The 27,776-nt window shown below is 46.2% G+C and overlaps 1 protein-coding gene across 2 annotated transcripts in view; it reads left to right on the forward strand.

Moving 5' to 3' along the window:
- SYT8 (synaptotagmin 8) overlaps window positions 1-27,776 on the forward strand; it is a 255,429-nt gene that overhangs the window by 189,834 nt on the left and 37,819 nt on the right. For both annotated transcript variants that reach the window (XM_085644928.1, XM_085644927.1), the window contains exon 5: window positions 14,611-14,778. In XM_085644928.1, the coding sequence (XP_085501054.1) occupies window positions 14,611-14,778 (168 nt within the window). The remainder of the gene's footprint in view (window positions 1-14,610; window positions 14,779-27,776) is intronic.

The following is a 27,776-nucleotide window of genomic DNA, read 5'->3' on the forward strand; positions in this document are numbered from 1 at the left end:
CCCTGGGAAGTAGTCTCCGGGATAGGAAGACCACGGGTTGATCCAGACCCTCTTCATTGAGTTGCGATAACACTGCCCCAATGCCATGTTCCGATGCATCCCTCTGGACAATGAACTCCTTGGAAAAGTCTGGGGCCCGTAGGACCGGGGCCTCGCACATGGCTTGCTTCAGTTTTACAAAGGCCTGCTGACAAGCCTCCGTCCAGACTACCCGTCGAGGTTGTTTCTTGGACGTAAGCTCCGTGAGGGGGGCCACAATGGTACCGTATCCCTTCACGAAGCGGCGGTAATATCCGGTGAGGCCCAGAAAAGCTCGGACCTCAGTCTGAGTCTTGGGGGGTTCCCAGGCCATGATGGCCTCGATCTTCGCCTGGAGGGGTTGCACCGCTCCGCTACCCACCAAGTGTCCAAGGTACACTACCGACCCCTGCCCGATCTGGCACTTGCTGGCCTTGATCGTTAAACCAGCTTGTCTCAGGGCCTGGAGAACGGCTTGCAGGTGACGCAAGTGATCCTCCCAGCTGTTACTGAAGACGGCTATGTCATCCAGATAAGCAGCAGAGAAACTCTCCATTCCAGTGAGGATCTGGTTCACCAGACGCTGAAACGTGGCAGGTGCGTTCTTGAGCCCAAAGGGCATCACACAGAACTGGTAGTGGCCTTTGGGCGTGGAGAAGGCTGACCTTTCCCTAGCTCCGTCAGTCAGAGAGATCTGCCAGTACCCAGAAGTAAGGTCAAAGGTACTTAGATATTGGGCAGCTCCCAGCCGGTCAATCAATTCATCCGCCCTTGGGATCGGATGAGCATCAGTCTTGGTTACTGAGTTCAGTCCCCGGTAGTCCACACAGAACCTCAGTTCCGGTTGGGCACCCGGTGGTGCGGCTTTTGGTACTAGCACCACCGGACTGGACCAGGGGCTGCTGGAAGGTTCGATCACTCCGAGCTCCAGCATCTTAGTGACTTCACTGTGAATGCTGGCCTTCACCTTGTCTGACATCCGGTAGATCTTGGACTTCACAGGTGGGCGGTCTCCTGTGTCCACATCATGGACGCACAGGTGAGTCCTACCCGGAACAAGGGAGAACAACGAAGAGTACTGTCCCAGGACCTGGCGGCAGTCCTCCTGCTGTTCAGGAGTTAGAGATGGGGAGAGAATCACTCCCTCCACCGACCCATCCTTCTCTTGAGACGCAAACAAATCGGGGAGAGGCTCGCTTTCCACGTCCTCTGCTCCGTCAGTCACCATCATCAAAATGACTTCGGGCCTCTCGTGGTGGGGTTTGAGGCGGTTGGCATGCAGCACCCGTAGGGGCTGACGAGGGGTCTTAAGATCCACCAAGTAGGTAGCCTTACCCTTCTTCTCCAATACCTCAAAGGGTCCTGACCAGCGATCCTGGAGGGCGCTAAGCTCTCCTGGTTCGATCACCCACACCTTCTGGCCAGGCTCCAACTCCACCGGGTGAGCGTTGTGGTCATACCACGTCTTCATTACTGCTTGGCTGGCTTCCAAGTTGTCAGAAGCTTGCTTCCACAACTTAGCCATTTGGCTCCGGAAGGCCAGCATGTAGCTCACCACGTCCTGGGGAAGCTTTCTGGGAGTTCTTTCCCATCCGTCTCTCACCAGGCTGAGAGGTCCACGCACAGGGTGCCCATACAAAAGCTCGAAGGGGCTGAAGCCCACTCCCTTCTGTGGCACTTCCCTGTAGGAAAACAATAGACAGGGTAGGAGGACGTCCCATTTCCTCCGCAGGCTTTCAGGCAGACTTCTGATCATGCCTTTCAAGGTTTTGTTAAACCTCTCCACCAGACCATTGGTCTGGGGGTGGTAAGGAGTTGTGAACCGGTAGGTCACTCCACACTCCTTCCACATGGCCCGCATGTATGCTGACATGAAGTTGGTCCCCCTGTCGGACACAACTTCCTTGGGAAAACCCACTCGGGTAAAGATTCCCATCAGGGCCCTAGCCACAACAGGTGCTGTAATGGTCCTTAGAGGTATAGCCTCTGGGTACCGTGTGGCATGATCCACCAGAACCAGGATAAACCTGTGACCAGCTGTAGTAGGCGGATCTAATGGACACACAATGTCGATGCCCACCCTTTCAAAGGGGGTGCTAACGACAGGAAGTGGTTCCAGGGGAGCTTTCAGCTTCACCCCTGTTTTCCCACTGGCTTGGCAAGACACACATGTCCGGCAGTAGGTGTCGGACGACACTTTCATTTGAGGCCAATAAAAGTGTGGGACAAGACGGGCGAAGGTCTTGTCTTGCCCCAGGTGTCCTGCCAAGGGGATCTCGTGAGCCAATTCCAGTAGGAAGGCTCGGTAACGTTGAGGGACTACTAAGGCTCGTGACTATCCATGTAGGGGTGCCTTGGGTGCACTGTAGAGGAGGCCATCCTCCCAGTAAAGGTTGTAGTTCCCCTCAACGTTCCCTGCTGCCTGGGCTTCGGCCTGTCGCCTCAGTCCCTCAAGGGTAGGGCACTCCCTCTGGCCCTTGCAGAATTCCTCCCTGGTCGGCCCTCCCTCCACGTGCCACTCGGCCGGGATGGGTAGGTCCTCCAGTTTGGTAACATCCCCCACCGCGGACTCCTGGTCCACCACCTCCGGTGGCCTATCCGTCACACGGGGCGCGGATGCCGAGGCAGGCTCCTCCTGTCCTCGGTTCTTCCCTTGGTCGGCAGCCGGCTGTGCCTTTGTTCCAGGCTCCAGTCGAAACAAACTCCCTCTCCGGGTAGTCGCGGACCCTGTGCTAACACAGGCCCAGTCAGGTGTACCCAGCATCTCAGCATGAGTCCGGTATTCCACCTCCTTCCAAGCATTGTGCTCCATGTCATTCTCCAGTAGACAATCGACCGGCACGGCAGGGCTTACGGCAACTCGAAGTGAACCTGCAACCCCCTCCCATTCAAAGGGAACCTCGGCCACCGGATAGTGGCCGGTTCTGCGGTCAGCCATCGCGGCTGGGTGGAGTACATCGGGAATTACCTGCTCTGGAGACACCAGTTGGCTACGTACCATAGTCATACTGGCTCCTGTGTCTCTCAGAGCCTCCCCTCTTTGGCCGTTGATGGTGACCCACTGCCCATACTTTTTGGTATTTGCGGGCACCTGGATCTTAGGAACCATCTCCCGTTCTCCCAGGGACAATAAAGTGACACCCGCCCACTCCCTTCCCTTAGTTAAGGGCATCTCCTCCCCGAGCACTACACTAGCTACTCCGGGGGCCTTTCCTCCAATGGGAGGGGGTGGTCTTTTCGGGCACTTCGCATCTCCCTTATAGTGTCCAACGCCACCGCACTCGAAGCAATGGACAACCCTTGGCTGCTGACTCTGGCCAGGATTAGGGTTTCTGGGTGGGTTAGCCCTAGGGGTGAATCCTATTCCCTTTCCTTGGAAGTTATTTTGGGGGCCTTTAGAGAACTCCTTTTTCTTTTCCCCTCCCTCTTTCTTCTGGGGGGCGCCCTGTCCGGCCTTTTGAGTATCCCCTCCAGTCCCCCTTGTGGACACCCGGGTACTAGCCCAAATATCCGCCTCCTCAGCAAGCTTCCGGGGATTGGTCAGCTTGCTATCCACCAGGTGTTGACGCAGTTCAGGGAAACATTTTTCGAGCAGGTGTTCCTTCAACATTAAATCAAACAACCCCTCGTAGTCCTTCACCTCACTGCCCTGAATCCAACCCTCTAATGCCTTCTTTGCATAGTCCAGGTAATCCACCCAATTCTGTGTGCCCAGTTTGTGGCTACCCCGGAACTTCTGTCTGTATTTCTCGGGTGTTAGTCCAAACTTTCTTATGAGCGCCACTTTCATGGTGGGGTAGTGGGTCTGCTCATCCTGCTCTAGGGCCAATAATGCATCCCTACCAGCTGGAGGCATGTATTTGTACAATCCCCCTCCCCAGTACTTCTCTGGCACCCCATGGGCCCTTAAAGAGACCTCATAGGCCGCTAGCCACTTGGCAATATCATCCCCTGCACTATGTCTTTTGGCAGATAGGGTTTGGATTCCCTGGTGATTTCTTTGTCTTTGCTGCCACCATTAGGAACAGTGTGTGCCCCGACTTGTAGGATCTGGAGATCTATTTCCCTCAGCCTCAACTCGTGAGCCATCCTCTGTCCCTCCTTCTCTTTCTCCAGCTCCGCCAACTTCCATGTGAGCTGTCTTTTCTCCCTCCGGTCAGTTAATTCTACTTCTGATAAGCCACCGCTAGAGACAGTGCTACCCTTCCTGGAATGTGTTCTGGGCCCCGCTAACAGGTTCCCCACCTCAGGTTGGTACAACCCAGCCCCCTCGCTAACAGGCTCTCCATCCCTGTCCTCCTGCTCAGCCTTACTTTCCCGTCGTGCCTCCCCCCAAGCCCTCAAGCTGGTCTGGAGTTCAGCCTTCTTGGCACCCGGGGGACAATACACCCCCTCTCGCTGACAAAACTCTCTGAGTTGGGCCACAGTGTAAGTTTCCAAATCTTCCAACACAAACTCCATTTTGCCCACTCAGAATAGAAGACAGGTGTTTACAGAAGCTATGCAGGGGGGTACCTTTTGTAATACCTCCTCCTACCACCAGAGTAAATTTGGAAAAAACAAAACTCAGAATTAGGAAGTCCGCTTTGAGAAAACTCCCGGTGTAGGCCTATGGACTACCCACAGTTATTGTCGAGTGGACGCAAGCACAGCTCTATCCCACCGCTGAACACCAATTATGTTAGAAAACCCCGGGCAACCGGGGTTAGCAGTCACCCGGGGGTTTCCCAACACACAAGGGGTAGCTTGGCTCGAGCGGTCGGGGGTCAGGCACCGTGTTAAGCGTACGTCACACCCTCACAATAACCATGCGTGCATCCGTTCCAAAAACGACTCTACACCGTAAACATTTATGAAAATATATCTGTGTTTATCTTGTTTTCTCTTAGTTGCAGGTTAAATAAATAATAACACACTTACAGTACACAAAGCTTCTTCTGTAAAAAAGGGTAGGTCAAATAAATAAGCTCAGATCATGGATAATCAATGAATAAATAGATGTGCATAAAATACATAGGCAAATAAATACTGTGAGGGAATAAATTCTGTGAGACAATAAATACTGTGAGACAATAAATACTGTGAGACAATAAATAGGATAAATACAAAGAATACAATACTCTCAATAAATATAAGCCATCAGTACACTTTCAAATCAGGTCACATTTGTGAGGTACTATGGGTTGATTTGGCCCAATCACAGCTTGTGGTTATGTGGATGGCCTGAGGGTGTCTCACCTAACTTGGATAAGGCTGAGGCTAAAACTGAGGTAGATCAAGGGTAATCTAGGAATCTGGCTCTCCCAAACTACACAACCCCTCACACAGGTCACTGTATCAGTCTCAGTCCACCCCTGGCACTCCCAGGCTGGTCCTAACACCTCTCTAGTCCCTAGGATGGTCTCTTAGGGCTCCACAGGGCCTTAGGCGCCCTCTATTCCACTTACTGCCCTCTTTATGAACTTCCGACTCCACCGGAGTCGTGTCGACGCCGTGAGGCGGTTCCGGTTCGATGTCGCTAGCCGGCCTCGGCTCGATGTCAGTTCTTGTCGACGCCGTGAGGCGGTTCCGGATCGATGTCGGCGGACGGCCTCGGCTCGATGTCAGTTCCTGTCGACGCCGTGAGGTGGTTCCGGATCGATGTCGGCGGGCGGCCTCGGCTCGACGTCGCTCTCCGGCGTCACAGGGACACGATCTCCCTACTTCCGGGTGTCTCCGGAGTGCGACCTCCACTCCCGACCTCCGGTGCTCTTCCCTTCAGGTTCTGGCGACTCCGGAGTGCGATCTCCACTCCCGACCTCCGGCACGATTCACCTCGGTCTCCGGCGACTCCGGAGGGCGGACTTCAGTCCCCCGTCGACGCCGCACACTCGACCTCAGGTGACTTCCTCCTCGACCTCTGGTGTCTCCACGACCTCCGTCGGCGCCCTCTCTCGACCTCTGGCGGCTCCGGGTACGACGTCTGCTTTCCAGTCAGCGCCGCTTCTTCACCTCCGGCCCCAGGTCTCTAGGCTTCTCGGCGTCGGACTCTAGGAAGATACCAATAGACAGGTCAGGAACTTGCTGTTCTTTACTTCCAAGGCCTGTTCCGGCTGTTCAGGTCCTTGAGTTGGTTCTTCTTGACTTTATCCCACACAGGGCTCCAGGCTGGGCTCAGTCAGTAGGGACTAGTATCAAGGGTGGGTTTCTGGACCCCACTCCAGGCACAAGTTTCCACCCCTGCTGCCTCACTCCTTCCTCCTTCAGTGTTGTGCTGCTCTCCCTTCACCAGTCAGGTGCCAACTGCCAACTCCAACTGCCAACTCTGAGCTGGCTTCCCAACATTCTAAACCTGCCTCACACTGTCACAGGGTTCTAGAATGTTCTGGAAGGTACTAGTAGGTTCCAGTGATGTCACAGGTGACAATGGGTGGCCACCATTTTGTGTTTCAGGCCCTCAGACAGAAGTTCCAGGGGTAGGGAAAATGGCTCCCTGACCCTGAATCAACACTAAAAAGTCTGGTGGTTCCCAAAAAGGAAAAATACTAACAGGGTTTGAGGCAAAAGTGGGACAAAATAAATAATGATGAGGAGGGACCACCCAAAGGGCTGACAGGTCTAACAACTACACTACATATTTGGATAAAAATCCTCCAAAGACTCAGGGGTGACTCCTCTGCTAAGGTGGAGGAACACTGCTCTCAAATTAGAAGACAATTAAATAAAATGATAATAATTTTGCTATTATCATTTTATTTGTCTTTGCTTTGGGGCTAGGTTAGGGCGGGTAGGGCTGAGGTCACAGGGGGATGAATCGTGTGCACACACTAAGTGCGCATGATGCTTTGGCCGGCCGTCTTGGCCTGACCAAACAGTCCTGCGCACTTTGCATGTTCCCCACCAGGCTGTAATACACAGCCTGGTCAGGAACATGCACAGACTCCCTGTCTCCAGCTGAGCACCGAACCACGGTGCTCAGACCAATCACAACACTACGTTGCAGCAGTGTGATTGGCTTAGGGGTGGAAGCCTGGCTGCTTCCTGGTTCCGGGACTGCCAGGAAGCAAAGCAACAATGGTGTGATGGTGGTGGGGAGTGTCTGGCTCGCAAAAGCTCCCGGAGTCGGACTTCGGGGGTCCGTGTCGGACCCCCCCGACACCCGCAGCCGTACGACTCGCACTCAGGGGGAGACCCATGGGTCTCCCCCACACAGGCATGTACGGCGCGGATGGCACCGATGCGTACCCACTGTAGGGGGGGCACTTGTTCAAGACGTACCCATTCAGTCAATGGGAGCGCATGTACGTGTCGTACAACTGGCTCCCATTGACTTCTATGGGAGTCCGACCGAACCGAGTCCAACAGCATACGTGCACATCGTACTCCATCGGTCGGACTGTAGGTGTTCGGCTCGGTCGGAAAACACTCCGGATCTGACTCGGTCGGAGTGCTTTCTGACCCGGATCGGAATTGGCCCCTTTGTGTTTCTTTTACTAATATTTGTGACCCTCTTAAGGAGACACTTGACACCTTTCGTGAGACCTATTAAGTGCAGTGTGGAACCATGGCTACTGGGAGGAGTAGCCCTGTCCTCGGGCAATCAAGAGGAGGATTCTACAGAGCTTCTCAGCATCCAGTCCATGACAGGACTCATGATGTGTACCAGCTGGACATGTAGGTGTCAATGAGGCCTGGAGAGAAGGTGGACCCTGAGGCCCTCCTCAATTGATGGCACTGAGACCAATTACACTAACATATGATGCTAGACAGTCAATTCAAGATTTATGGTGAATGGTGCAATAAGTTGAAGTGATATCTATATTGTGTATATGGTATATGTTTGGATCAACTTAAAGGGCACATTGTTCAAACCTACATTCGTTGACCAGAAGTTCTTCAGCATGGAGCTTTGTGCCAGGTGATAAGAAGTTTTTCTGTGCTCCTTTACTCCAGCTCTGAGATGTCTGAGTGATTAGAATGTGCCACCCCTTTTCAATCTCTCGCACATTGTGGGTGCAGGATGGTAAACCACAATACTGCATTAGGGTCCGCTTGTAAGTACAAGGTGAGCGATTGCTTTGGGTAACCATATAATAATATCTCCCTTATATTTAAGTTGTCTAGTACGCACAAAATCCCTGGCACTTCTGTCGTAAGTAAACATATAGAGTTCTGTGACTCATTCACTGTGCCTCCATTTGCCTCCATTACTTGGGGAAAATGATGCTGTGTGACAGGTATCATATTATCAGCATAAATCACTGTGGAATTTATAAATGTATTAAGCACCTAAAAGCAGAAACACTCATTGAATATCTAAATATAGAACTCCACCACACATGTAAATACTACCTACAACCTGGGATTCATTTAAAATAAATTATTTAATTTAAAAACTGAAGGAATGTATTGTTCACTGAATTTCTGTCAACTACTGAACCTATATGACCTTGGAATTACTATAATTCGCCAATGAGCCTTATCACAGAGATTAGCTTCTGAAGAGGTAGTTGAACAGTCTTTGAAAACCTTCTGGTAAATGCTCTGCAGGAAATGCTTTTATCTTGCTTTTTGACTGAACTGTCTCAAATCAACTCTGGCTATAGCTGGCGTAACTGTCCAGTTGTTTAGAATATTGGGATTTCTCTGAGGCTTAGGGGTCGATTACGCTGTCATCTGGAAAGGATCCGAACGGCATTCGATTTGTCCGAATCCAATTCGGAAATCGCCTTTCCAGCCGACTTGGACACGTTACCCAATAAGCGATTACGATGGCTGGGAAGCATTCAAACTGTCCGACTCTGTTGCGAAAGACATTGGAAGTAACCAAGTCAGTCTGAGCCATATCTTAGCGGTCTACGGACTGCGTTTCCAGCCGACTGCTTAGGATGTCAGATTCGGACAGCCTATCTGAATCAGTTGGTCCGAAACTAATTGGCTGTTGGAATTTGACTTTGGGGGCCCATAGCAGGCCCCTTTAACCCAGTGCCTTCCAAATCGGGCCCGTGGGGATACTCATGGGACCCCCCTTTCCAAAAATGCATAGTGTGGCAGGCACCATGGGGTGCCACTCACAGGGTGCATGGTTTTTCCCAGCAACCCCTTTTTTCAATGGGAGTCTGTGTTCTCGTTCAGAACACAGGCTCCCATTGAAGTCAATGGGAGTCCGACCGATTCGTATCCGAACGCATCAAAATCGCTCGGTCGGATTACTCCGATCCGAGACATTCGGAAAGCACTCCGGGAACTGAATCGGTCAGAATGCTTTCCTAACTACATCGTAATTGGCCCCTAATTGCTCAATGTCCATGTCACTAATTCTGGAATTTGAGTCCATTAAGTTTGATGAGGAAAGATAGGAGCCTTTATATTTCAATGTAAAACATACTCGTCTAAGTATAGTTCAACTTCTAAACTACTGTAGAAATGTCAGTACAGAGATCCTTCAACTTAGAACAGCAAAGGGAATCAGATGTTTAACATGTGCCAAGTGCATAACACTACCTGGTCTATTCCAGTGTCTGTAGAATGTGGACGTATGAATAAAATACATATTATTTCATTAGTGCAAAGTTGGGCTTCCCAGAGTTTGTTTCAAGCTCGCTTCAGTAGCTAGAGAAGCCCTGGGAAGCCTTTGTGGCTGGACTCAGCTAAGAGCAGCAGAACTCCAAAAGTGACAGGAGGGGGCAGGGGAGATTTTAAGGATGGTAGGTGTCAATATAGAGGAGAGGTTCAGTAAGGTAGATATATATGATGGGGATGAGTTTAGGAAGTACTTAGGACAATATGGTTGTGACGTCAGAGTAGGCTACGCTGATGCAGAGTTCTATGTCATATTCGGCCTGTTACCAGATCTACTTCACATGGAACTGAATAAGATGCCTTTAGTTGGGGATGCAGTAAGTGACTACCAGTGAGAAGGGGGTAAGAGGTAATTTTAAAGAAAAGTTTAGCTGTAAACAGGTCCCAGTGGTCCATGAGCATTTCTACATTATATGGAGGGGCTACCTTAATGCTGCTACATAGGATACAGTGGCAGCAGATATCAGTGGTTTGCCTCAGTGGCACCTATAGTGGGGTCATTTGAGTGATTGAAATGGAGGAAGAGACAAGACCATCCTAATAGACATGGTTAAAGGTAGTGGACGTCCAATCCTATGGTCAGATATCTACAAGGAAAACTTAGGATATAAGGAAAATAGTATGAAGAATTATACAAGGGAAAACCTAGGCTATAATGAAAATACTTTGAAAACTTTTAGTAAAGTTTTTAGATCAGTGCCAAAAACAACGAGAAAAGTACATCAAAAAATGCTATTGTATTTATTTCCAAAATTGCTCTATGCTTAGGAAGCAAACTAACTGAAATATGTAAACTGTTTTTCTCCATCACACACTTCTCGCTTTTATTACACTTCAGGAGTCCTGATGTCAGGGTGTCCATCTCCCTCACGCATCTCCAAGTCTGAATGCATTTCTGTTTCCTGATATAATAATTCCACATTTGTAAAGGGTGAACTTATTACCTCTAAGGGTATCCAGGTGCTGGGGGGCCGTTGGAGAGATTAAGTGAGCTATTGCCCAGAGTGACATGATGCAGAGCTGAGCTGAGCTGTGCTGCCGCCGGTGCTAGGGATCAAACCGTGAGCAACATGCTCTGGAGTCAGCCGCTCTGGCCGCTTTGCCATACACCTCCCACAATCAGGGTACCTTTATCCTCACATACTAATTTTCCAGCTCTCTTTGCATGTTTGTGCCCTTAATTGCACATTCATGCTTGCTTGCATTCAATTACAGGGGATAGGGCAAGCCTCCATTGTGTGATTCATTTAATTCAGCTAGGCATTTTACCAGGAATGACTCGGGGGCTATTTACAAACTGCATTTAATAGTCTATCTAGTACTTCTATCATACTACAAAATGCTATTCACTAACCTATGTTTGAAGGTATCTGCTGCGGCCTGCCCTGTCTTTTCCGTGCAGAGATCTCCACCCTGACTGCAGAGATCTCTGCACACGTATGCCTATGCTTCAGTAGTAAATGTGGGAGGGACAGGTAGTCACTGGAAAATGGGAAATTATTACTACAAAACTGTAGGGGTAAAGGAAGGACGTAGGAGGGGTTTACTATGGTTCAAGGTGGGATTTAGGAAGGGACATTAACCCACCCACAAATGAGTAAACCTACTCCATTGCGATTCATAAACTGCACTTTATAGATAATCCAGCTATGAAGGACCCACAACAGTCATGAATGTACTCCAGCTTAGAATTGGAATAAATCCAGCACCACATATGGCCAATCACTGGTACTGCAACAACATCCCATAGAAAATAAGGGAGGGGGACTTAAAATAGAACCCCATTGGAAATAATGTTAAAACGAATTAATGTATTTAATCTTTATTTTATTCTATATTTTAAAGCCTTGTTTATTTAAAAATAAATGTAAACATTTAAATAAATATTTAGTTTGTTTGTAATGAATTCTATGCCTACCTTTCAGTATATTTTACTTTTAATAAATAAATACAAACACTTTACTTTAAGTTGGTATTTTTAAAATAAATCTTTAAAAACTAATATGTTTAAAATAATTAAGTATTACATTTAAGATAAGGAAATAGTGTTTTGACATTTTTTGTTTTACAGTTAAAATAAACAAATACAATTATTTTTCATTAATATGTACCATAAAAATAATTTTGACTCATTGTTTTAGTTTGATAAAGTTTTTACAATTTCTATATACTGTACCATAGGGTGATCCCCATGCTAGTGGTGGAAACCTCTGCCTACCTCCTCCTAAGTGTGAAAAGATATTAGTAGTAACTTTACACTTGTAAATTATACTCCACCCTTGGATTCATGGGGTGGAGACATCTAGGTCTACACTTTGTAGTAACTTTACACTTGAAAATGATGAAAAGCCAAAAAAAGTAAATTTACTACAAAGCATAAGTGTATATTTACTTGTATATATATCTACTCATCAACCAAGAGTTCCCAAAAGGAATTGGAACGCACTCCACAGCAGCTGTTCAGAAGAGCTTTTAATCGGAGGATGACACAACTTGCGGGCATAGTATTGACACGCCGACCGGTTTCGGAGCCTCCCACTCCTTCTTCATGGGCGTTGCCTGAAACGTTGTAGCCTCACAGCAACACTTGGCATGCTTTTAAAACCTGTAACCTGATTGGTCATTTTTTGATAGGTAGTTTCCTTCTGGTGGGTTGCATGCTGGGTTTAGTAGTGCGCTGTTTGAATTTTAACCCTCTGGTGGGTGCTGCATAGTTTCAAGCATAATAGTTGCATTAAAACCCCTCTGGTGGGCCCCATGCCTGCAATGTTGGTACACAATTCAAAAGTTGCTGTGCTGTTCGCGGGCTGAAAGTTCGTGCCCTAACAGTCACGTCATCTGAAAATAGACGGCGGTGCAGTTCCTCGCGGCTTTGGGACCGCGAAATACATCAACCAAGAGTTCCCAAAAGAAATTGGAACGCACTCCACAGCAGCTGTTCAGAAGAGCTTTTAATCGGAGGATGACACAACTTGCGGGCATAGTATTGACACGCCGACCGGTTTCGGAGCCTCCCACTCCTTCTTCATGGGCGTTGCCTGAAACGTTGTAGCCTCACAGCAACACTTGGCATGCTTTTAAAACCTGTAACCTGATTGGTCATTTTTTGATAGGTAGTTTCCCTCTGGTGGGTTGCATGCTGGGTTTAGTAGTGCGCTGTTTGAATTTTAACCCTCTGGTGGGTGCTGCATAGTTTCAAGCATAATAGTTGCATTAAAACCCCTCTGGTGGGCCCCATGCCTGCAATGTTGGTACACAATTCAAAAGTTGCTGTGCTGTTCGCGGGCTGAAAGTTCGTGCCCTAACAGTCACGTCATCTGAAAATAGACGGCGGTGCAGTTCCTCCTCCTAAGTGTGAAAAGATATTAGTAGTAACTTTACACTTGTAAATTATACTCCACCCTTGGATTCATGGGGTGGAGACATCTAGGTCTACACTTTGTAGTAACTTTACACTTGAAAATGATGAAAAGCCAAAAAAAGTAAATTTACTACAAAGCATAAGTGTATATTTACTTGTATATATATCTACTCATGTATACATTTCCTCATGTGTAGATTTACTTTTACGAATAGGCCCCTGACTGGCAGGTGCTAAGCTCCAATTAAAATTAATGGGTCCCTCCGTCAATTATTGCAGTGTTGCCAGTCAAAGTTAATAGCTGTCACAGTGACTTCTTTTCCTTGGACCCAGTCATTCCTACCAGCATTTTCTGGTGTTTCTATACACTTTCTAGTGGCTTGAACAGCATTAGGCAATTTTAAACATTTTTAAAACTTGGAGGGATAGGGAGTGGAAACTGTATATCAAATAAGAAGAGAACAGAGTGCTACTTGATACATTACCCCAGTGACAGGTGCTCTCACAGCTAAACTAGTTAGCCCACAAGTGCCATAAGTTATATTGAATCTATAGATTGCGCGGAGGCACCTGTGTGTGTCTAGTCTGCAGTGGATGTTAAACAACACTCAATTGCTTGGAATTCATTTTTATTCATGCCCTCATTAGTTTTCACCATACACACCACCTCCGCATCCTTTGACCCCAAATTAAAAAATATGTTAGTAAGATTGTCAGACAAGAGTTGAGGTAGAAGTCTTCATTTATTTTTAAGTCCACAATGCCATGAAAATGTTGTGCAACTGAGTATCAGACATACAAACCAGGGAGAAAACCTTGGCACATAAGTGAATGGTAAACAGAATCATGTTGTAAAATAGAGTATAACCAATTGAATAATCACAGACAAGCATACAAGGATTAAAACCGTGATTTAGAAGTGAAGGGGAAAGTGGATGCTATGAGTATATCACTTGTAAAATAGGCAGACCAGGGAGAAACCCTGCTATAAGAGGAAAAGGAAAATAGGATCATACTAATAGAGTATGGTCACAGATAAGTTAATAGGGGTGAGGGACACAGTGTACCCAGGGTCCAAATCATAGCGGGCAACCCACCCTTGAACTTACTGGTACCACCGACATTAGTAACTCTGGGGGTGGGGAAAATCAAGCCCATTTTACGGTCCACTCGTAATGAATATGTGTTCTACCTCTGTGTGAAAGAGGGACAAAGGGAGAAAACATATTTGCCATAAATGATGGCAATTGGTTTAATTGCAACACAAATACGGGCAACAAAACAGGAGCAATCTGAACCCAACCCTTCCTTTTATGAAAAGGCATGAGCACGGAGGGGGAGGGGAGAGCGGAGGACTGCATAGTCACTGAAGACTGTAGCTACTTTGCAAATGACGTCCTGTTTGTCCACACGCTGAAGAGTAGGACCGAATATGAGGTGTGTCTGGGCTGTCCCACCTTCTGGCCCTGAACCAATGACAGTGAAGTTATGGCGATACCGGCTATGAAAATATGTTCTGTTGTAAGATGTGTAATAAGACAGGGTTTCTTTATTTGTGTTGAGTCTAGTATGTGGTTTAGCTCCTGCGTTGGCTCGTGGAGTGTAGTTACCCTCATGCTTTCGTATGGGTTGTTTTCTTGAATTGACCCTCTTTTCTGATCTTTTTCTAGCTCATGGTGTCAGTGAAGGAGGCCCGGGACCTTATGGCCATGGACAACTCTGGCAGCTCTGACCCCTATGCCATTGTCTACCTCACCTCCGACATAAAGAAAAAGTTTGAGACCAAGGTGTACCGGAAAACGCTGAACCCAGTCTTCAATGAGAGCTTCATCTTCCCGGTAAGGCTGTAGTGACGGAGGCAAAAAACAGAGTACCTTGACTGTGAACTTAGTTTCCAAATTCCAGACATGCAGGAGTGATCAACGGGCCAAAACTGTGTGAAAATGTTGTGCGAGCCTTAGAATGTTCCAGGTATAAGGCCAATAAAGTTGTAGGGTTGCCTCTGTAGACTGAAAGGTTTCAGATGCTGATAGACCTGGATTGGCTTGCAAACAGAGCGAGCCTGGCTTGAATATTGCCTATTACAGATCAACATACCTCACAGATCACATGCCAACATGGAATTGAAGATGGAATAAACATCAAGTTTAAATGTTATTTATATGTGTAATATTATTGTACAAATATAAGTTAATCACACTGTTGAGGAGGCAGTGGTCTCGCCACAGAATTGTGTTAATGGTGTGGTATGCAGATGGCACCACATCTAAACAGGTTGCACCAGGAAGCTTTCATGAAAGACATGCTAACACCAACCAGGAGTGAAGCAGTCAAAAAGATTCTATTCAAACCTAATAAAGAAATAACAGACTCTTCCTCTTTCTACCCAATATGCTACACACCATGTGACACATAAATATTGCCTCTTCTGGGACAGAAGGTTGGGTAAGTTAGTGTCCATTATTATCCACCACAGCAGCTACATAATGTAACACAACATTTAGCCTGTGAAGACAACATGTCATCTCAAGCTTCTGGCTATCCTAGATGCTGAAAAAGCATTTGACTCACTTATCAAAGTTAGTACATACGTCCAAGCAGGATTGGATTCCGCATGGCATGCTCCAGATGCAAACACTCTAAAATAGCCCAATACTCAAGAAAACAAACAACACATCACGCTCCACTTATATTCACAAGGTCAACAACGCTACAAGACAAAAAGCAAGAGTGGTGTTCTATTTAACTGTACCACAAGCACTCTCACCGCCTTGTGTACTTCTGAGTAAGGAACTGCCACACAGAACAGCTTGATTGCCCAATCAATTTTTCACTGTTATTCTTCACCACATCTTCTTCCACAGCACAGAAGTGTAGATTAGTGAATCTCAAGTGGTTTTGCAGCGTCCTGTTTCTATCCATTAATTATTGGTCACAATTAAGGCTTAATACTCTACAAAGGCCTGCTCTTTATATGATCTACTGGTAAGTCCATCTACCTCTCATGGACCTAAATGTTTGCCACATTTTCTACAATTCTCCCCATTGTTTTTGAGACTATCATGCCACCAGCATGTTTAAAATCTCCCATAGCTATCTGGAAAGTACCTACTTCCAAAGTATGTTTACCAGTGCTTGTATCTGCATATGTCCATTCATCCTACTCGTTGGCTCTGTTGTCTTTGTTGAATTTAGAGACAATGGCCAAATGCTTTCTCAATGGTTTTCCTCCAATGAGTGTGCCATGGGTACTTCTGACTCCGCTATTCCGCCCCTCCTTGGTACACAGTCAGATGCTTCACCAGACTCGTGTTCTTACAAGTTTTACACAAAATGTAATAGAGAGACTTCTCAATTGGGGGCCAGGCAGGCTCAGAGCCTTGGTGGGTTTCCATCTTTACAGCAGCAATGCTCACTTCCACTCCCCTGCACATCACCTCACTTGCTTTCGTTCTCAGTGACTCAACACCGCGATCTTTTCTCCTTCTCAAAGGCAAGGCTGTAGTACCACACAGACTAAAAATTATCGGTCGCTAATAGGTCTTGTTTACTTAAATTCCTCTCAGACTCAAATGGCCAACAAGTCTTTCATCACAAATGTCTTTGTCCGTGTAACTTTGTATTGCCCCCCGTAAACCTTAGAGAATAATCATCAGGGCTTCTGGATACACCCTTCTTCTTTATGCTTACCATTAGAGGATTTCTTTTCGACATTAGCAATCCGTGATAAAGAGACAATTCATCTGAGGCATACATCTCAGCTGCTGTAAAACAAAACATTTTTGGGTCTTACCCATTATCTAGAATACAATATAAAGAGCGGGTTTTCTGTGAGCCCCTTGCTCAAAACTTTATGGCTTTCTTGTCTATCTTAATTCCCTGCTCCCTATTTGATGACTTTCCACCCTATTCTTGTGTTTGCTCCATCCCTAGCTTCTATTTTTTCCCACTATCTCTTTTTTGGTTTTCATATAGACTTACATTTGAGGTGACTAGGCAAAACGAGTTGTGTAATGTACTTTTAAGTACATTAAATATATTGAAGTTCCATAGTTTCCTTATTGTGATCTTACATCTGTTCGTTTACAGTGTGTGTTTACAATCGTATGGTGGACATGTAAATATGTACATATGTGTGTTTGATATCAATCAGAACGTACAAAGTGATCATTGGAACAGCATGAAGAATAAAACCGTATAACCAGCTCAATTCTTTCCTGGTGAGATGACATAAGATTCAAACTGGTGGATAGTGTCTGTGGCATAATCATTTCTTATAATTCACCGTTACTGCTGAACTCATTCTTCCTTATGAGCCATATCGTGGTGAGCGATGGTCGCTCAAGACATTCGCGCTTTCCTCCCCTGGTTTGTTCGCATAAGTCCTAATTAGAAGACTAGGCTTATTCCATTGCTCAATGTGAGGGAACTACATTTTTACCTCTCTGCTCTCCTGTCACCTAACTACCAAGCCTAATAAACTGTTCTCACTATGGCCAAAGCTCTCTCACCCATCTTCACCCTCTGATTTATTATAAAATAATTTGGTGAATTTCATATATGAGTGCTGGCAGCTGCACACTTCTTCCAGGCTGCTTTGTTTCCCATCATGTCGCTCCTCACTGCCCGGTGCCATGCCTTGCTATAATAAAATTACTTTTTTTCAGTGGATGGGCATGACAGCTGCCCGGCCACTCTCTTCCCCATCATGTCACTGCTTGTGTCCCCTTCCTGTGCCACTATATGTTAATTATTTTTGTTCTGCAGTGGATTGGCAGCTGCAGTGACTTTTAGGTTTGACATGTAACTGTGCTTACAATCAGTGGTGGCTGGGAGGAAATGGAGGTAGCAAGTCGGGGGAAGGGAGAAAAACAAAAAATATTTTTTTTAAACTCTTACCTCCCCATGGCCGCCGTCACTGCTCCATCATTGCTTCGCTTCTTAACGAGTCCCGGAAGCAGGAAGCACACAGGCTTCCCCAAGCCAATCACAACGCCGCTGTCAGCAGCACTGTGATTGGTCTGAGCGCCGTGGTTCGGTGCTCAAATGGGGACTGGGAGCCTGTGCATGTTCTCCACCCAGGTTGTGTATTACAGCACGGTGGAGAACGTGCAGAGTACGCATGACTGTATAAACAGTCATGCACACTTATTGTGCACAAACCACTCCTCTCTGTGGCACCAGCCCCGCTCTGCCCTAATCCAGCCTGCCGCTAAAAAAAATAAAATGTTAATAACTAAGTTATCATTTTATTTTTCCTTTTTCTGCTCTGAGAGCAGTGGGCGACTCTCCTCCGCCTTAGCGGAGGAGCCACCCCTGCTTACAATACTCATGCCATACTGCATTCTACAAATACTTTGAGGGGCTTTGGTTCAGATTCCTTCAACCTCTGGCTTATTCGTCTCAGTAAAGTTCTGCCATTAGCTTGAAACATTGCTAACCACACCCTGGATCAACCAACAGGAGTATTTTAGTCTTCTCTTCTTTCTCCCATCAAAGTGTGGATGTGACTAGGCTACAAGGATGGATGCTACTGTTAGGATGGTAAGTGCACTCAGTGTGAATTCTCTAGTTATACCCTTTAGGTGGCAGTGCTGAGGTGACAAGGAGATGGGCAAGCAAGGGATGACTGAAAGAGTGCATTTCATTTCGGAGTGTAGGTTCATGAACTGCATTAGCAGGGCCTGCCTGATTATTTACAGTGCAGGTGAGTGACATAGGTCAGGTGGATAGATGATTGTGCAGAAATTTCTGGAGGAGAGACTCAAAATGGATGGAGACACAGAAAATCCAGGACGTCTCTTTGGAGTTGCTTCGAGTCCTTCAAGCTGTACTCCTAAGGAAGGCACAGCCTAGGAGGGTGCCTCCAGGGATTACAAAAGAGGCCATGGTTACCAAAGATAACACAGCTTTCTCTTAAACCTGCCCATCCTGGGTTGCTACTGGTGTTCATTTGGGGAATCCTGGTTCTTCATTCCACTCCTGTGAGTAAAGTAGCCCTAGATCTCTTGGTGACACAGCTCCTTTAGATCAAGGATGACAGTAATAATGTAGGCTTTCTGAGTCACCATGGAGCTCCACCAACTCTCGGGAAGGTTCTTAGCATTGTGTGGTACTCTTCCTAATTTTTTTTATTTCTGGGCGGGTTCAAACCTTGGAGCTGTCAATCCGCCAGGTGACGTTTTTGTAAAGGATACTGAATTAGGAACCCCTATTTTCTAGTGTCTACTAGTATGCCCTGTACTGGGAAAGAGTACACCGTCGACACATACCGAAATCACTCTACTTGTCATCCAGGAGACGGCTGTTAATTTTCCTCCTCCAGCCTGAGGAATAACATGGGGTCTTCACGTCTTTCTGATAAAAACATACAGCATGTCCAACAAGGATGGTTGTTCTCCGAGTAAGCGGTATTGTGACTTTAGACTGGGTCCAGAATGTCTGGGTGGGCTTCATCTCCCTCTTTGACAGTGCTGCCTGGCCTCACATACAGGACTGTGGTAAACTGGGTTCTGTGCTTGACCTTGTTGGGATGCGTTACAACAAACAAATGATGGACGGAATGCTGACAATGCAGACATTCTCCCCCAGTCAAGAGATCTGGGTTAAATCCATCGTTCTTTTGCCCACTACGCCACCCCAGTTTAGACATGGCCATATGCAAATCAGTCTTGACCCTGTGCCCCATGGGAACAGTCCAGCCCGAACTGCCAAGCCATGTCTTCCCTGGACCGGAATCAAGCATCCTAGGACCGGTTTCTGGCTATCAGCCGTCATCAGCCAGGATAGCTTGACTCCAATGGCGTAGTGAGCACGGGTCCCACGTCTGGGAATACCCATCCCACTTAGGGCGAAAAGCGTTACAACAAACAAATGATGGACGGAATGCTGACAATGCAGACATTCTCCCCCAGTCAAGAGATCTGGGTTAAATCCATCGTTCTTTTGCCCACTACGCCACCCCAGTTTAGACATGGCCATATGCAAATCAGTCTTGACCCTGTGCCTCATGGGAACAGTCCAGCCCGAACTGCCAAGCCATGTCTTCCCTGGACCGGAATCAAGCATCCTAGGACCGGTTTCTGGCTATCAGCCGTCATCAGCCAGGATAGCTTGACTCCAGTGGCGTAGTGAGCACGGGTCCCACGTCTGGGAATACCCATCCCACTTAGGGCGAAAAGCGTTACAACAAACAAATGATGGACGGAATGCTGACAATGCAGACATTCTCCCCCAGTCAAGAGATCTGGGTTAAATCCATCGTTCTTTTGCCCACTACGCCACCCCAGTTTAGACATGGCCATATGCAAATCAGTCTTGACCCTGTGCCTCAAGGGAACTGTCCAGCCCGAACTGCCAAGCCATGTCTTCCCTGGACCGGAATCAAGCATCCTAGGACCGGTTTCTGGCTATCAGCCGTCATCAGCCAGGATAGCTTGACTCCAGTGGCGTAGTGAGCACGTGTGGTAAATATTTAAATTACCTGTACTATTTTTTATGCGGTAAAGTCTAGTAAGAATAACTCAGTCAAAATAAGAGGCAGAATCCGTGGTATTAGAGGTTCTGAAAAGGGCTTTATTCCTTACACAGGAATTATAGTTCGAACCAGGCAATCATATTCCATCACCACGAAGGTTCAGGAAGGGATAGGCAATACATTATTGACAAGTAACAATATATATATGAAAAGCATTGCATTAAGACAGATGCAGGAGGCGTAACAGCTGATAATACAGATAAGAATACACATACGTAATGAAAATAGGCGTAAATACAGGCGTATACTAGAAACGTCATTTAAAATGATGTCACAAGTGGGTGGATCCATAAGAGAATCCTGCAGTGTCAGCAGAAATATTTGGCAGAGATGCGCGCGCAGCCGCATGACGTGTGATTGACGTGTGATTGACGTGCAACTAGAGGGTGAAGGGGAATTGACATTTAGCTCTACATATGGAGACAGAAGTCTGGGGGGTCAGGTCAACCTAATCCCAAATCGTATCTAATATCTTTGTTTAAGGAACTGTTTTATCCAAAAGGAAAGGTCTCTCGGACGGAATCTATTCTATACTGACTGTTAGTGCATGTACAAGCGTCTATGTGTCTACATGAGATGCGAGGGGGCAGGAATCTTCCATGGTAACAGGAGCTATGAATTACTTGCATAGAGATAGCGAGGCCGAGCCTTTTGCTCGGTAGCTGGAAGGATGTTTACCTAAACTACTAGACAGGAATGCATTGGATGAGGAGCGGAGCAGATAACTTGAAGGCTGAATACAGTTTTTGGCAGGCAACAGGCCGCGTCAGGCACCGCTAGCCGCGCAGGGAGTAAGACAAAGTTCATGGACACGGATGCAGGTCCAGGCTGGAGCATTTCAGAGGCAGAAGCAGGAAAAGGCTTGATGACAGAATTCAGGGCCTACTCGCCTGAACTGTAAAACTAGAAAAGTGAACCATATAAAGTCGGTGGCCAATCATACTTAGGAATGGAATATTCGACCCATTCATGGCGGATCTGAAAGAGGGCATGTTGACGTTGGACGCATATGTATTTGCGTCTTCATAGCTGGAACTGGAGGGAACATACATGTACTTGTAGCATGTACATGGAGCCGTTGGGGTCTAAGATAGGGGACACAATTGACCATGAAAATTCATATTTCCTCATTCCCTCCTTGTCCCCTACGGACCCTCATGAAATATCCATCTTCATTAATCCATCAATCTGTTCATATAGCATCATTTGTTCTTCTTTCTTCTTCCGGGATCTTGAGTGAAAATTTGAAGGCGGGATACACGATGTGGCACACATACCACAAATCGCTGGCCCACATTGTAGACACAAGCAGCAACTGAATAGTATGAGAAAGCCAATACCTAGGAAGGATAGGATCCTCCATCCCCAGGCTGACAACACGCTCCAGAACCAACCGGACCAAGTCCAGGTGCCTGGATTCTGGTGTATCTGGCTTACGATCTTATGAAGTCGAGTTATGGCTTTATATACTGACGGCGCGTTTTCTGGTATGAAAACACAGCAACTTGATCCGATGACCCTACAAGCTCCGCCCCTATCGGCCAGGATGACGTCAAGGACAAGACGATTTTGAAGAACAACAATCCGCATCGCAGACTGCTCCTCTGTTAAGTTGCCTAAGGCGGAAGTAGTTTCATTCACTACTGCTTCAAGGGTTCTAGTTAATCTACGTATCAACTTACTATTAGTGACTGTACCTATGTAGGGAAAGAAACCTTTATTGAAATCTGTGTATTGCTCCCATGCTGTTTCGGTGTAGTCGACAATCGGGAGATCTCTCTGCTGTCTATTGTGTACTAAATGGGTATTCCTATGATAATCAGGCGGGGCTAGGAAAACAGGTGGTAGAAGGAATGCAATGTAACAGGTACCATCCCAATCTAGGGGTAGGCGTATGTATGCGGTATAACCACAGACGAAATAGGAGTGACGAGAAGCTCTAAATGTAGACTTGCCTTTATCACTGAATTCTATTACAGTGATACATTTACTATGGCCCATGTGTATTGAACCATTCTTTCTTACACATAATTCGCCTCTAACTGGAAATACTGACATAGCGGGCAAGATTGGTGTAGCTTCGGATTCAATATTCAGGATCATAAGATTAAGTGTAAAGTTACCTAATCCATATACTTCATTTTCTAGATCAGTTCCTGTTCTTTTGGGAAGTCCCTCCTTGTTAGGGTAGCAGACTTTAAGTAAAACTAGGTCCAGGTTTCCCCAAACCCAGTTGTCTTGATAAACTACTGAATTTGAATCTAGGGAATTAATCAAACTAAACCATGCTCCACAGGAGCCATTGTGTGTGAATGGATACGGAAAGAGGGGCAGAACTCCCCTATATTTCTGATAGGGAGGGAGTCGGCCACATATCCAACAATTTGTAGCATTGCTGGTCTGATGAGAATGATGTAACATACTAATGAATGTGTTGTTGCGCAGCGCAAATCTATAGGACAACTCATGCGGGGGTAATTCGCTAAAAGAATGTTCGGCAGTAGCATTAGAAGCACGCTTGGAAATAGGGTAATACATGTGTAATAATATACTGGCAATGATAATCAGAAGACTTAGAAAAAACATAATTAACAATGTCACTATGCAGTGACTACGAAGTGATTTACAGTACGCATGTTTCTTGAGCTGTTTCTGTCTATTTCTCTCTCTATTTCGGTCTAGAGGATACATGTCAGAGACAAATTCAACCGATTCACCTTGGAGAGGACTTAAACAATCAAATTGTCTGACTTGCTAGACCTTAGTTTCAGTTTATAGTTTTCCTTTTCTGGCTTGTCAACCAGGGGGAGTTTTGAGTCAGTCTGTGAGGGAATGCAGGGCTGAAAATTCAAGTCGGATGATAGTCCATGAAACTTTTTGATATGGCTCGAGTGCAACCACCCTTTACGTCCCTCAATCTTCACAGCTGTCCTTGTGGTCAATAAGACTAGTTTAGGCGACTGCCAGCGAGGCTCCAGCGGGTTCCTTCTGTCGAAGTTCCTTACAAGTACAATATCTCCCGGAACCACGTCATGGGGCTTCACCTCAGTGTTATCGGGAAAAGCTGCAGCTACCTGTGAACGACAAGATTGTAGTGCAGACATCAAGGAAGCCAGGTAATCTGTCAGCATATTACAATCAACATCAGTTATTTTACGAGGTATAGGCGTCCCCCACATATTTGGTGGTCTACCGAAGATCACCTCATACGGGGATAGCCCTGTTCGAGAGTGTGCTACCATTCTCATGTAAAAGAGCGCAACCGGTAAAGCTACTATCCAGTCGACACCTTTTTCTCTACATACTTTGGACAGTCTAATTTTCAGAGTTTGATTATGTCGCTCCACGAGACCTGCTGCCTCGGGATGTCGGACACAGTGGAATTTCCATTGGTAGCCTAACAGAAGTGAAACATGTTTCATTAGCTCGGATGAGAACGGCTGGCCATTATCTGAGTACACGATACGGGGCAAACCATACCGTGGGAAGAATTCTCGAACTAACTGTTTGGCAGTAGTCGGGGCAGTGTAATCCGAGACGGGATACGCCTCTGTCCACCGGGAAAGAGCGCATACAACTACGAGGACATATTTGAATCCTCGACATCGTTCCATCTGGATATAATCCATCTGGAGGACTTCAAAAGGGTGATCGGGGGGTTGAAATCCACCCTGTTCTACAGGTACGCCTTTTCCTGGATTGAACTGACAACAAATCATGCAGGTACGTACTTTCTGTTTAGCTGCTGCTCGCAAGTGTTTATTGAACCAAATGTGTTGAATGCTGTCTAGCATAGCTTTCTCTCCTAGGTGCGCTGGACTATGTATTGTGTTAATGGTGACCTGAACCATTGAGTCGGGGAGAAACCATATAGATTTTCCCTTCGTCATCCATCCTTGATCTGTTTGGATCCCTCCTAATTCAGTCCATCTCTTTATTTCTTCTGGTGTAGCATGTGTCTGTATGTCAATTACATCAAGGGCGGGATCCTTAACTGTCATGCAGTGTGTTGGTGTCGGAACTATTGTCTTTGTCGTGTCAGTTGGACGAGTCTGATTCTGAGCAGTCTGATTAGCTGTTCTGTCAGCTAGGTCGTTACCCTGAGAAATAATGTCAGTCACTTTTGTATGGGCTTTACACTTCATAATCGATATTGCAGTTGGCAGATGTATTGCATCTAACAGAGCTTGAATAAGGGGACCGTGCTGAATGTGGGCACCGTGAGAAGTTAAATAACCTCTCTCTCGCCAAAGTACGCCGAAGTCATGGACGACTCCGAATGCATAACGTGAATCTGTGTATATGTTGACTTTCTTATTTTTGGCTTGAATACAGGCTTGTGTCAGAGCGATGAGCTCTGCTGCTTGAGCTGACAAGATATCGATACAATTCGTTTCAATAATTTCAGTATCTGTTGTGACTGCATAAGCGGCCACTAACTCTCCTGTATTTGTCCTCATGCATGAACCATCTACATATAATGTCAGGTCTGGATCTGATAATGGAATATCTGTCAAGTCTTGTCTGGGTTTCGTCGTAATAGTAATAACTTCAATACAATCATGTGCCAATGGGTCTGTTCCACTTAATGGCAAAAGTGTGGCAGGATTTAATGTACTACAACGTCTGATTTCTATGTGTGGCTGGAACAATGTCAATTCATAACCCGTCAGTCTTGCTATAGTCAAGTGTTGTGTTTGGGTCCGGTTCAAGAGAACCTCTACTGCGTGTGGTACTTGTACTGTCAATTGATGTCCTAACACTATGGCATCGCTTTGTCTGATTGCTAAAGCTGTTGCTGCGACTGATTTCAGGCACGCAGGAAGAGCCTGAGCTACGGGGTCTAATGTACTAGAAAAATAAGCACATGGCTTGTGTGATCCTGCTTGTTCCTGCGTGAGTACTGACAAAGCAGTACCTTCACGTTCTGTGACAAAGAGTGTAAAACGTTTGCTGTAACATGGCGTTGCTAAAACAGGTGCTTGGCATAAAGCATTCTTTAAGCTTTCAAAAGCTTGTGTATGTTCCCGAGTCCAAGGGAGGACAGTCGATGTCGCTGCCTCCTGTGTTGTCAACTGAATGAGTGGTTTTGCTAGGAATGCATATTGAGGGATCCACTGCCTACAGTACGAAGTGAGGCCTATGAATGCCCGTACCTCCTTTTGTGTCTTGGGTGGCGGCATGTTAACAATTAACTGGATACGGTCGGGTGTAAGCTGTCTTCCCCCCTTGGACAGCAAGTGCCCAAGGTACACAACTTGCTGGACACAGAATTGCAGTTTCGAAGGGGACACTTTGTGCCCCTTGTCGGCTAAGAAATGTAAAACCGTCAGTGATGCTTTTTCACATTCAGGTTCGCTTCGTGCGGTGATCAGCAGATCATCGACGTATTGAAGCAGGGCAGTGTTAGCTGGCATGTGAATACTGTCAAGTTCTCTTTTCTCTTTTCAGTGCTTGGCTATAGATGCTGGGGCTTTCTGTGAATCCTTGAGGTGCGCGTGTGAATTTAAAACTTCGTCCATTTAAACTGAATCCGAACAAATATTGGCTTTCCGGATCGATTGGGACGCTAAAGAAAGCGTTCTTGAGATCAATTACAGTAAAGAACGTTGCTTCTGAATCTATGGCTGTTAGCAATGAAGAGATATCTGGGACCACGGGGTATTGTGGTACAATACATTTATTTAATTCTCGCAGATCAATAACTAATCGATATACTGGTGGTGCTTTTGGATCAGTTCGTTTAAGAATCGGAATTATCGGGGAATTACATACATACATCTACAACCACTCCTTGTGCAATGAGCTCGTCAATGATTTGCAGCAAAGCCACAACAGCATCTGGGGGTAACTTGTATTGTCGTATTCGTGGTAGTACCACTCCTGTTTTGAGTGTGACTCGATATGGTGTAATATGCATACAACCTACATCAGTGGGGCCTTACGCCCATAAATGTGCAGGTAGATTCTGTAACCGGTGATCCATGTCTCTAGACACGTAGTGACCTTTAAAGTCACGCAAAAAGAGTCGCACTCCTTCCGGAGAACAACATATTACAGCTCCTAGAGCCTTCAATGTTTTTATACCTAACAAGTTTTCTGGACATGATTTAGTAAGCAATAGATCTGTAGTCCGTGTTAATGGACCGACTGTAAATGCAAGTGGTTGCGATACTTCGTTAATAGTAGGCTTTCCTGAAAAACCAAGGGAAATATTTTGTGAGCCTGAGAGGGGTGCCCCTGGGACTTCGCTGTGACTGATAGTTGTTCTGCTTGCCCCTGTATCGAGTAGAAACTTTCTGTCTTTCCCCAATACTTGACTCTGTACATAAGGACCCTCTTGATCTACTGGAACCTCAATAAGGGGCAAGCCAACTTCCCTCTCTAGGCTATTTCATGTGTAGCGCTGATACTCTGGGTAGTCATTTTGTGCATACTGGTACATCTGTTGTGTCGTGTTTTGTGTTGCAGCAATAGGCTGTGGCTGTTGTTGTTGTTGTTGTTGTGGTTGTGGTACGGTCTGCTGTACAGCTGGCGTAGGCTGTATATTCTGAGGTACTTGTGGTTGGATCTGATCCTGTCTAGGCGGACGTGGTCTCTCTTTCGTTATACCCGTAGAGATATTATGTTTCAGAACTGCGCAATCGTGTATATAATGACCTGGCTGTTTACAATAGTTGCATGTCCCTCTAACAGGACCTACTGAATCATTTGACTGTGTCGTACCCTTTTTATGACCGTCAGCTGGAACTGACTGAGCAACAAGCATTTTCATTTTCGTGTCTTTCATACGTCTTTGTTCATGTTCTTGTTCTTCTCTAATTCTATTGTGATGATATTGTAACATTTGTAACATCTGTGACGGTGTGTTACCTTGCCAAGTACTCTCGAATTTCAGCACTCTACTCTTAACTTGGGGCAGAGAATTTTCAACTAATTTTGTCACAAACAGATGTGGATACGACTCACTACTTGCTTTTATGCCACTATTAATACCAAAATATTTTTCAAATCGGGAATAGAAATCACTAGTGTCTTCATCTTGTTTTTGTTTACAGGCTGAGATTGCACCCCAGTCTTCCTTTTTCGTAGTTAATAAACGTGGTAGTACCTGCACTAATAATCCTGGTAATGCTGTAGTCCTTTCCCCAAGCCCTGAACCTGCAGCTCGGGCCTTTTCTTCGTTTTCTAATGCTGTCCAATCTATCTTTTGGTCTCCCACCTCCCATTCCTTTTCTTTGAGTTTCTCGTAAATACCGGCGGGTAATAGGACTTTTAATATTTTCATAATGTCCGGGT

The sequence above is a fragment of the Triturus cristatus genome, chromosome 3_1 (genome assembly GCF_964204655.1).
Source record: "Triturus cristatus chromosome 3_1, aTriCri1.1, whole genome shotgun sequence".
Classification (NCBI taxonomy): Eukaryota; Metazoa; Chordata; class Amphibia; order Caudata; family Salamandridae; genus Triturus; species Triturus cristatus.